Source organism: Canis lupus, chromosome 28, assembly GCF_011100685.1.
Source record: "Canis lupus familiaris isolate Mischka breed German Shepherd chromosome 28, alternate assembly UU_Cfam_GSD_1.0, whole genome shotgun sequence".
NCBI classification, from domain to species: Eukaryota; Metazoa; Chordata; class Mammalia; order Carnivora; family Canidae; genus Canis; species Canis lupus.
The window spans coordinates 10,125,204-10,137,497 of NC_049249.1; the positions used below are offsets into that span (position 1 = coordinate 10,125,204).

The window sequence follows — 12,294 nt, forward strand, 5'->3', positions numbered from 1 at the left end:
ATAGTTACTATTTAGTAGGAAGAAAGATCCACCTAAAATGCAAAACTTTCTATCAAAGCTCCCTGCTGTTTTCTAAGATATAAACTTTAAACCCATATCCATTATAATGCACTACCATTAACCTGACATTTTATAATATCCTTTTATTTCCAAAAATCACAAAATGCTGTTATGATTTTGAAATTATTATAGCAAAGGAAATATTTCTTAAAAATAATAAAGAACCAGATGTCACAAAGGGGTTACTAATCCTATGAACTGCTGACTCGAGCACCCCCTAGTGTTGCTAACCATAAAGCAGCACTGCAGGCTCATCACAAATTTTAGAACACTGGAGAGAAATTTACAACCGAGGGGTGCCACTAACTAAAAGCACCTCTATGTGTCAAACACTGACCTAAGTGCTTTATAGAGCACTATCAAATGGACTGTCACAACACTGCACAGTATTACAATCCCTGCTTCACTACTGAAGAGACAGAAGCTGAGGAGCTGAGTAATGTGACCACAGTTAGGGTTGGTGGCAGAGACAGAGTAACATGTCCAGCTCAAGTTCTTAAACCTGGGTTTAGAATCACTGTATTAGAAACAATCCCTATTGTTATACAGTAGACCCTACCTGCCTATTTAAGGAACATGCTGCAGTATTTCTCTTTCCTCTTTGCTACACTGTCAGTTTTGCACTTGCTGTTGAACCCATCCACATATAAACATCTTTCTTACATCTCAAAATAAAAATCTGACTCCATTCTTCCTACTGAATACACCATTTCTTTCTCCGTTAAGCTGCCAAACTTGCAGCCTCCAATTCCTCTCCTCCATGCTCTTATGCCAACTCTGTTCAGACTCTGCCCCACCACTACTCCAAAACTTCTCTTGTTAAGTTTATCAATGACTCCAAATGAATCCAACACTTTCACCTGACTGACCCAGCAGCAACAATTCAGAACTAAGCTCTCTCCTCCATGATACACTTTCTTTGTTTGGCTTCCAGAATACCACATAAGCATTTCCTCCCTACCTTACTGGTATCTCCTCAGAACCTTAAAGCTGGTTTCTCCTACTCCCCCTAATCTTTTCTTACTGCCCCCATGGCTCAGTCCTTGGTCCTCTTCTATTTTTACATACTCTTCCTTGGTAATTGCATCGAATTACATACCATCTATATGCCAAAAGCTGCAAAATCTGTATCTCTAGCCCGGACTTCTCTCCTGAACCCCAGACTGATATACTGAACTAGATGGTTAAGTATCTCCATTCAGATGTCTTATGACACTTCAAAACCAACAGGTCCCAAACTGTACTCTAATCTTCCCCTCCATACCTCCAAATACACTTTCTGTCCCAGCAATGGCAGCTTCATCCAACAGTTGCTTAGGCTGAAAACCATAGAGTTCTTGTTAATCTTTCTTTATCTTCCCATTCATCAGGATATCCAACTGGCTCTCTCCTTCACAATATGCTCACAATCTGACACCTTCTCACCAGCTGCCCCCCTACACCTTGGTCTGAGCCATCTTCAAATTCTCACTGCATTGCTGCAATACCCTCTTGTCTCCCTGCTTCTCCCCTTCCCCCACATGGCCTCTTTTCAACAGAATAACTTGAATGATCCTTTTAAAACAGAAGTCAGATTTGTCATTACCCCATGAAAACACTACCATACCCCTTCTTTGCAATTCAAAGTCTCCACAGCAGCCATGGGTGATCTGGCTCCTGCTACTTTCTGACTTCATCTACTACTCCTCCCCTTATTCTGTACCAGCCACCTGGCCTCCTGGCTATTCCTCAAGCACACTGAACACATTCCCACCAAACAGGCTTTTCAAAAGTGTTGCCCCTGACTGGAATACTCTTCCTCATCCCCCATATATCCATATTCCTTATTTCCATCAATTCCTTCAAGTTTTTACCCAAAGTCCATCTCAGAGACTTATCCTGAGCACCATATTCAAACTGCAACTAGCCTCGCCTGTGGCACTCTTGCTCCACTGCTTTTTCTTCTTGGACATATCTTTGAACACACCATACCCTTAACTTACTATGTCTATTACATGTCTCCCCTTACCAGAAGGGTAAGCTCCAACAGGGCACAGATCTTTGACTTTTGCTTGACACCTACCAGGTGCTCAACTAGTAACGGCTGAAAGGAGAAATATGGTACATTGCTCTACTAGTGAAATGCCAAATAGCAGCCTTTCCCCAAGTTATCAATACCCAATGGCACGAGAAACAAGGCAGGCTCAGGTTTTCCACTAGGAAGTGTCAGCTGAGAGCCCTCGTATTTTCAAATATTCTCTAAGTTATTTGTGCCTATCCCTCAACCATGTACAAGACTGCGTGAACACTACATCTAAAAAGAACACACTGGGTGTAGGGAAAGTAGAGGCTGGGGAGGAAATTTTGGCTCCAGTAGTAATATGACCCAGAGAAGATCAAAAGTAGTGACAGGTTCTGGTGAAGTCTGGCAGCAATGATACAAATTTTAGACCACAAAAACTTAGATTTACCAATAAACTTCAGAATTCCAGTCTAAAAGATAAGATCAAAAGACAGAAGAGACCAGGAAGAAAGTCAGATGAATATATACATCCTTTATGCCCTGTTGTCCTTTCAACTCCATCCTTGAAGGAGGGAAACATTAAAATAAAACCTATTTTTTCCCATAAAAAAACAAAGCTATCACCTGTACAAAATCAGCAACAATGCTCTATCTTGTATCTGCTGAGCTCTATCTTGTATCTGCTGGTGGGGAGTGGTGACATTTCTTCCCAGTCTTGATGTTCCACCAGTAAGTTTCTGATCTCACTCCATTCTCATCCCTTCCTAGCTAAAGGATGTACACATTCTGCTCTGTTTCTCCACACGTTAAGTTTCTCAAGGGCAAGTGCTCATACACAGAAGCTTGAAATACTCCAGCACTGAGTGCAAGAAGTCGGTCTAATTCTGAGTTTCAATATTAAGAAGCCCACCTGTCCACAGATACATCACATTTTTCAATATTAGCCTCATTAATAATAAAAATGATATTCTGCCTTTTGGTTTGTTATATCTTTCCTCGTGTCACTCAAAATCAGTTTAAAGCACTGGCATGACGAAGGGGGCTTTTGACTGCTCCTCTAAAACTTTCTATGACCCTAGGACTCTAAGCTGATATGTGAAATCACCACTAGCCCAATTTTTTAACTGCCCAGCCTTCACACAGTGCCCTGCATATGGCAGATGCTGTTTTTTAACTGACTGAGCAGATAATGAATGTCTTCAAATACACAATTTACCTACCCTGTGTTGAAAAAAGGATGGATCAAGATATTTGTCAAATCGATCTTCAAATTTCACATCTGATTTTTTCCATTTCACCTAAAAAAAAAATTTTTTTTTCACTTAAAAATAAAGGCCAGTAAACTAATTAATAAGCTGATAACAAAACTCTGAGCGAAATTAGGAAAGATTTACACACTTAAATGAGAAACTAGAGAAATGGTGGTAAGTTATTGCCAATTTGAGAAGCTGAAACACCTATGATAAAAATGTAACCAATTTTCCTCTCTGTATATTAACAAAACTTTCAACTTTACTTAGAGGAATCATTTCAGTTTTCAAGGACTATTAACTATTCCTGACTTATATACTCTTACCTGATAACTGTGGAAAGAACTGAATTACCCTAGGCGAATTAGAGTAAGAACCCGTCCATCTTTGACTTTAGATTATATTAGTTTTATTACAATAATCAAACTTCATTATAAGTTCAGTTACGTAAATATCATTTGCACTAGATATATATGCATAAGCTTAAAAAAAAACTTTCAAAAACTGGCTACTAGCAATGGACTCATTCTGTTTATCAGGGAAAAAACTGACAAAGAGAGAGGCTACCTACAGATTTTTCTTCTTTCCACTGTTTTTAATCCTAATGGAACAGAATTAACTTGCCAGTTTCAAAGAGCTCTGACAAGCTCTTAACTCTGCAGGAGTATCTTATTCCAACTGATAAAAAGCAAAACATGGTAATAATAAACTATATCCATCCAGCAATTTTCAATACAGCATCATCTCTATCTGCAACAGTAAAAAGGAAAGAGAAGCAACAAGGTATACTGCAATCTAAAAATGAAACCATGAAAATACATGGTTGGCTTAGCTCTAATTGCTCAGTTATAATGGTAAACTTTGCTGTAGCCAATGGTAAGTCTTGCAAATGCATAACTGTATCTAATACAGACCTGAAGCAAATCTCCCTGCCTTTAGGAGGTTTACTTACATTAAGGAAATACAGTTTTAATAATATTCTGTTGCACCCTATTTTCATTTAATAAAAAAAAAAACAAAACAAAACTTAATTTTTGCTATTAGGTCACAAATACTTCTTCCTATATACAATTATTTTAAATACTTACTGAATATGACATCTGGATTTTAGTATTGGGAACGAGTTTCACCTTTCCTTCACTAGTTAGATTAACATCAACAATTCGATTTCCATTAAAACCTATTTCGAGTTTTTTGTAGGTCCAAAGATAGTAATCTTCTCCATTTTCATCGGCTTCACCGACAATACCTAAAAACAAGTAACACTTTATACAAGGTAATATCACTTCATGTTCAAAATATGGTAGAAGCTAAAAGCCCATTAAAAAGTTTTTATACAAAGGATAGTGGAAGGGGAGGTGGGTGGGGAGAGGGGGTGAATGGGTGATGGGCACTGAGGGGGGGCACTTGACGGGATGAGCACTGGGCGTTACACTATATGTTGGCAAATCTAACTCCAATAAAAAAATATACAAAAAAATAAAAATAAATAAATAAATTTATAAACAAGCAATATTATTATTATTATTCATGGTTAGAAAAGAGCAAAAGTATAGGCTGGACTCTTTAACTACTTGGCAAACATAAACCATGCTCACACCATGAACAGCTCAGCATAATCTATCGCTAATTCGATCCTCAAAGTTCATGTTTTCTCATGAGTTTCACCTTCATTGTAATAATTATCACCTTATGTGTGTATTTTTCCTAATACCTGAAAATTTCAGGGAAGTACGGTCACCATCTGGCACAGTCATTCAGTTAGTACTGGTCAAACTAAAATCAAAACCCAAGGTCTCCAGAGGCCCAGTCCAATACTTTCTCTAATAACCTAAGATCTACACATTCCTAAGCAAGCTGCACATATGTGTACCGGTACCAGAACTTAAAATGCCTGCTCCTTATGATTCAAGTACTGGACCTATCCTTGGGAAAACATCAAAACGAAAGGAATATTGAAAATAAATGTTAATGAGGCACTAGTTTAAAATGATCATTTTGTTTTGGGCTTTTTCTTAAGATTTTTAATTATTCATATGAGAGCGAGTGAGCATGGAGGAGTTGGTGAGAGGGAGGAGCAGGGAGTCTAATACAGGGCTTAGGTGGGATCCTGGGATCATAACCTGAGCACAGGCAGACACTTAATCAACTGAGCCACCCAGGTACCCTAAGATGATCATTTTGTTCCCAATTTGAGGCACTGAAAGAAGACCCAAACAGTGTCAGGACAACAGGTGGTACCTGAGGATCTACTCTTATGCCCTCATACTGACAGCTACTTATCTGATGCTCCCTACCCAAACCTATATACTTCCCAAGAGCCTTTATACTAAAAGTGACTTTTTAGGGCCTTCCCTCTATGGTCAATGCATCTCATTAAAGTATTGGAGGGAAAAAAAAATCATTTCTTATTAAGGATTATTTGCTTATTAACCAAAGTTCTCTCAAACTGATACAAATTCAAGGAATACAGTTTCATTGTGTTTGGGATTGCAGAGAGATAATGAAATTCTTCTGATAATTAATTTCATCACGGTTTATTTACCTATCTATAATGAAAATTCTGGGGGTAAAGACACAATTACACCAAATAAGAAGCTATTTTCTAATGGGCTTTTAAAAGATACGGAAACATTTACCTCAAAAAAGGTCAAATAAGAATTTTTTTCTGACGAGAATTCCCATAGTTCAGACATTCTTGGACATCCAAATGTACTGTCCTAAACATGGTAGACCCTAGAATCCTACGGCTATAAAAGATTTATTTTAGGGCAGGAAAGCACAGTTGCCATGTTGACCCACAGAAATGACTGAAAAAAGACTAATAAGGTTCCAGACAAGAAACCCAAAAGCAATGGAAAAGAACATGAGAGAAACCTGCTTTCTCACCAAAAGAAGAAGAAACCTTAACTAATGGGTTCTCCTGAACTACAGGCTCAGAAATCTTGAGTGAATATTCAGCACATCTTCTTGTTACCCTCAGAGCTGATGACAAAAATGTCTGTGTTAATGTAATACTAATTATAGTCATTTATATGAAATGCCTACTATTTACACCTAATTAACATGCAACAGAGTAGCAGTGATGCATACAATTATATCTTGAGATTGACTTTCTTAAAAATTTCATCTTAGTACTACATTAAACTCTGGTCTGATATGTTCAGTATTTCAGTTTGCTGCTCACGAATATAGTAGTCTGCTAACAATTTTAAGAATTAGAATATTCATTATATATAAGAACAGGTGTCCAAAGGGAGGGGAAAAAAAAAAACTAAGAGAATAATATGATCAAACATGCTGGCAATGATAGTTGGCTGTGCTTTGCATTTAAAATAATTTAATCAGATTCTTAACAAGTTCACCATCTTCATGCAGCCAAACCAGCTATGGGACTCTCCCTACCCAGTCATTAGTACACATCTGGCAGAGCTCTGTGCCTTGCAAGCTGTTACCCATATGAGATGCAAAAGGACAAAGAGCAGCTGTGGTCCCAAATGCCCTGCCAGTTGCAATAAGTACACAACTACTCAGGTTTCTTCCCCCTCTTTAGAATATTCACTTATTTTATACTGATGTGCTATACACTAACTCACTTCAACATGAATTCCTTTATGTAATATTGTTCTCCTGCAAGCTACATGTAAATATATCCTTTAAAAAAAACAACTAAAATAATTTAATCAAGTCCACACAAAGTTTGGATTTTTTTTAAGATTCTGTTTATATTAAAAAAAGTTTTTAAATAAAGATTTTATTTATTTATTCATGAGAGGCACAGAGAGAGGCAGAGACATAAACAGAGGGAGAAGCAGGCTCCATGCAGGAAGCCTGATGTGGGACTTGATCCTGGAACTCCAGGATCATGCCCTGGGCCAAAGGCGGATACTCAACCACTGAACCACCCAGGTGCCCCAAATTTGGATTCTGCATAGGTTTGTATTGGCTATGCCATAGCTCTTCTCCATTAATAGAGATAAGAGCTAAAACATTAAAAATTTTTAGGGATGCCTGAATGACTCAGTCAGTAGAGCACATGACTGTAGATGCTGGGGTTGTTAAGTCTGACCCCTTGCTGGATGTAGAAATTATTTAAAAATAAAAATCTTTAAAAAAATTTTTTTAAACATATGCTGTTTTGGAAAATAACATAGGAACAAGTGAAACAAGTAATTCAAGAGGCTGTGTTATCTAAAAACCATACTATCATGAAAGAAAGTATGAAAGAAAGCCAAAATAAAACGCCAAAATCCTATTTAGTTCCTTTGATTGTATTTGATAGAATAACCCAAAATAAGATATGAGAAAAATGGGGACAGGGAGGATATTCCAAATTATTCAAAATACCTTTTAATTCTTTGAATCTGAAGTTATACTATATAAAAGTTATATTTTAGGGAGTTTCAAATAAGGTTTGCAATGTTAAAACTGCTTCAAGTAACAGGGGACCATAAAATTGGTATTAAAATCATTCTGTGGAACAGAATGAACATATTAACTGATTCAGTGTACAATCAATCACCTTAAGAGTCATTACATAAGTCATGCTTATTATGCAAATATTCCCAAACTTTAAATATAACATACAATACCTACCCCATATTGGTAAGTCATCTATGTACATCTGGTACCAGTAGTGATTTTTGATAGCATACACAAATGCATCTCTCTTCTCTTTATCTAAGTCAATTTCACAGTAAGTGGCTGGCATCACATCCTCTGCATAAGATAAAAATTGCAAATTAGCACACTGGTTTATAAAATAGTTATAGGAAAAATAATAAAAGAAAAAGCCAACATTTCCTGAAGTTAAAGTCTGTATTCATAATAGTTGAATCTGGGTGATAAATATATGAGAGTTCAGTATATAATTCTTTCCTTTTTTATGTATGTTTTAAGATTTTATTCAAAATAAAAGAATTTAACTATCTTCATTTTCAATGATTATCACATTACACGAAGAAATTATCCTTTTTGTAAAGAAAATTATATAAGAACATTTACAAAATAATCTTTAAATGAATAATTTGGTTTAAAAAACAAAAATTAAAAAAGCTTAAAACACGTTAGAAAGTTTTCATTGAACATATACAAAACTTAAAAATATGATCCTCAAGAGAGCAACTTCTAGCTAAAAGACCTCTGAGATAAACATTCATTTTAACATTCTTGGAAATATAAGTCACTAGAGGCCAGAGATTCTCTGAGGAATCCCAGTGACTATTCATAATTAGGAAGATTAAAATACAAACCTCTATCTAGCAGGTGTCACTGTTCATAAATTACCCAAAGGCCCCCTAGAGATGAGTCATTTCTACTCTTGACTGCTTTCAAAAATACTGCTACCACAATATTGTTCAGACGGTCTCTGACCTATAAACCTTTCAAAAATGTGCTTTCAAATTGAGCTTATAAATAAGTACTAGGGATGCAATGTATAACATGATGACTATAGCTAACACTACTACATGATATATAGGAAGGTCTTTAAGAGTAAATCCTAAGAATTCTCATCACAAGGAAGAACTTCTTGTCTTCCTTCTTTCTTCTCTCTTTTTTTTTTTTTTTTTTTGGTTTTATTTATTTGACAGAGAATGAGAGAGACAGAGATTACCAGCAGGCAGAGCAGCAGGGAGAGGGGAGGAGGAGAGGTAAGGGGTGGGGGATGGGAAGGAGGAGGAGAAGGAGAGGGAGGAGGCTCCCCACTGAGCAGAGCCCATTGTGGAGCCAGATCCTAGGACCCTGGGATCATGACCTGAGCTGAAGGCAGATGTTTAACCATGTGAGCCACCCAGGCATCCACCTTCTTTTCTTTCTACCTATTTGTGGTAATCACAAATTTTCGCAATATGTGAAATCAAACCATCATGCTGCTGTATGCCTTAAGCTTATACAGTGATATGTCATTATTTCTCAACAAAACTGGGGGAAAAAAGTGCTTATGGTCATTGGTTTCCAAATAAAACAAAACCCAAAAAACATACAAACACTCTAGATGTCCACTGAAATTATTAAATTGTTTTTGAATATTACTTAGGCAATTAGAATAAAAGAGATATCTTTAGGGCAGCCCCGGTGGCTCAGCGGTTTAGCGCCGCCTTTGGCCCAGGGCCTGATCCTGCAGACCCAGGATCGAGTCCCACATCGGGCTCCCTGCATGAAGCCTGCTTCTCCCTCTGCCTGTGTCTCTGCCTCTCTCTCTCTCTCTCTGTCTCCCATGAATGAATAAATAAAATCTTTAAAAAAATAAAATAAAATAAAAATAAATAAAAATAAAGAGATATCTTTATAACAACAAAAAAAGCACAAAAAAAGTTTAAGTTCTCCTGTACTGTATTATTGGTTTTTTAGAATTTGAAATACAATTCCCCCAAGAAACAATATTAAATTTCTTAAATGTTAATTAAAACTTCTCAAACATAAATAGCAGCTGAACCATAATTATTGGCCAGCTACAATGTTATGGTTTCCAGGAGAAATAGCAATCTGAGTTAGAACTCTAGACACTAGCAACATGTCGCCCCCATCCTCAACAAAAGAGAAGAGCTTCCCCTTATTGTAAGTCAGCTCAGAGTGGGTACCCCAAAACCACAACACTCAAGATGGCAGGAAAACATGGAAGTCCCATAAAGGAGGGATAGAGAAATACTCTCAAAATAGAAGAAAACTGCTTTCTTGTCTCCAACAACAATGGGTCCCATAGAGATTTCCTTTCTATCAAGGCCCTTTTGGGGAGTGAGGAATTTAGGATTTTCAAAATGGCAAAAACTGAGGCTAAGCAGAGAAGGGAGGGACAGTGAGGCCATGTAGTGGCTATAAAGGGTTCCTCCAACAGAAGCTAGATCTCGTAGCAAGAGATCCCCATATGGGATTTCCATGGAGTGTGATAATGCACAAAGGGCAGCTGGCAACTACAGCAACCATGGGATAAAAAGAAGCACAGAAACATCCAGGCTTGGGTAGTAGCAACAAAGGGCTATGGGAAACCTCATAGCAAAACACTGCAAAGCCACCAAACTTCTTGCCGTTAAAATCAGACATTCACTGACAATCACCATTAACAGTGTGGTAGTTACATGTATGAAATTCTGAGATATACAATATGGCATTGACCTGCATAAAGCTTTTAAGATTCCTCACAGTATGTACTGTAGTTCAGCTCTCTTGCCCATCTATCATCCTCTCTCCCTTTACTCGAGTCAAATTCAATTACCTGCAGTTCCCACACATCTCAGCCTCTGAGCTTTTTCTGCCTATGCTGGAAAGTCCACCACAAATGTCCATCCTAAAACATTTCCCATTCCACTACCCTCTCCTCCACAGAGTAATCCTTGATTCTGCACCCCTCAACACCTCTCAAATCCCACAGCTTCTCCCTTTCTCTGAAAGTCTATGGCTTTCTCTACATACCTCCCTATGGTACCTAGGTCTATACCACTTAAACCTCATAACCTCATACCAGTATCTTAGCTCCTCAAAAAGATCATCAGACCTTGAGACCTATGTCTATATAGATTACATCCTTTTTACCCCCCGTTATGCCTATTTCGGTACCCTGCACAGAACAGGCACTAAACAAATAAAATATTTAGCAAATTTTAAGAGCACGATTTCCCATTTATTTGGCAAATGAAAACACAAAGTATATGATAGTATGCACATATACAAGCATCTGTGTATGATTAGGGGACATGCATGCATGTATGCACGTGTGTGTATGAGAAAATGCCAATATAAACAAATGAAATTCTTCAGCAGAGTTATCTCAGAATGATTCACAAGGAGGTCTTGAAGAATATCTTTCACTGATGTAAAATCTAGTAAAGAAACATGGTCAGGGCAGCCCGGGTGGCTCAGAGGTTTAGCGCTGCCTTCAGCCCAGGGCCTGATCCTGGGGACCCGGGATCGAGTCCCAGGTCGGGCTCCCTGCGTGGAGCCTGCTCCTCCCTCTGCCTGTGTCTCTCTCTGCCTCTCTCTCTCTCTCTCCCTCTCTCTGTCTCTGTGTCTCTCATGAATAAATAAATAAAATCTTCAACAAAAAAAAAAAAAAAAAGAAACATGGTCAAAGGGAAAACCTATCTTTATGGCAGGCTGTAAAAAGGACCTTGGTTGATCATATTTTAATGAAATTCCTCTTGCAGGCATGTGGGCAAATACAAACATCACAAATAATTGAAGAGTATGGTTGTTCAACTAAAATAGCACTTCTCTCAGGAGTGAGCCGCTCTAAAGATAACTAATGTAATGTGCCTGAATATACCAATTCATTATTCAGCATTCTATAGAACTGGAAAATGATCTGAAAAAAACACCGTAAATCACTGCTTTAAAATTATAAAAGGGTGTATCTTTCTCAGATGAAATACACACCTATGAATTCTAAAGAGGATACAATTAAGATTTCACCAATGTAAATACATTACCTGGGGGGAAAAAACAAAACCAAAGGTATATAACAACAACTGTAATACTGATTTTCAACCAGAAAGCAAGAGTAGATCCTGGAAACTACCACCAATAAGTCACCAATCCACAACAATACTCCAGACTAACAACTGGATAGTGAAAACAATGAAAAAAAAACAAGTGAAATTATAGTGGTAATAATTTGAGTTCTCTAAGAACATACCATGCCTAGTGTTTTTAGCCTTCTCTTTTGATAGCATTACCAAGCTGGAAATCACAAATGCTCTACTTCACTTCAAATTAGTTGGCAGTTTTTCATAAAGTCACTATACAAAAATTTATAAAGAAATAGGCAGAAACCTGAGTTTTAGTTTGGGTTCTACTATTTATTAGCTATGTGAATAAAAGCAAGTCATTTAACCTCTATGAGCCTCAGATCCCTCAGCTTTAAAACAGAGATAATATCTATGCTATCTCCTTCCAAGAGTTGTCTTAAGGATTAAAAGGGTCAATATATTCACAGACAGTATTAAGTTGCCTTGGGCTATACATCCCTTTAAGAATCCAAAGAAAGTA

The 12,294-nt window shown here is 37.4% G+C and overlaps 1 protein-coding gene across 1 annotated transcript in view; it reads right to left on the bottom strand.

The window, feature by feature from the left end:
• The window catches only part of TM9SF3 (transmembrane 9 superfamily member 3), a 67,840-nt gene that overhangs the window by 39,109 nt on the left and 16,437 nt on the right, over nucleotides 1-12,294 (bottom strand). The window contains exons 3-5 of the mRNA XM_038578389.1: nucleotides 7,909-8,031; nucleotides 4,401-4,561; nucleotides 3,283-3,360 (exon numbers count right to left, since the gene is read on the bottom strand). Coding sequence (XP_038434317.1) covers nucleotides 3,283-3,360; nucleotides 4,401-4,561; nucleotides 7,909-8,031 — 362 coding nt within the window. The remainder of the gene's footprint in view (nucleotides 1-3,282; nucleotides 3,361-4,400; nucleotides 4,562-7,908; nucleotides 8,032-12,294) is intronic.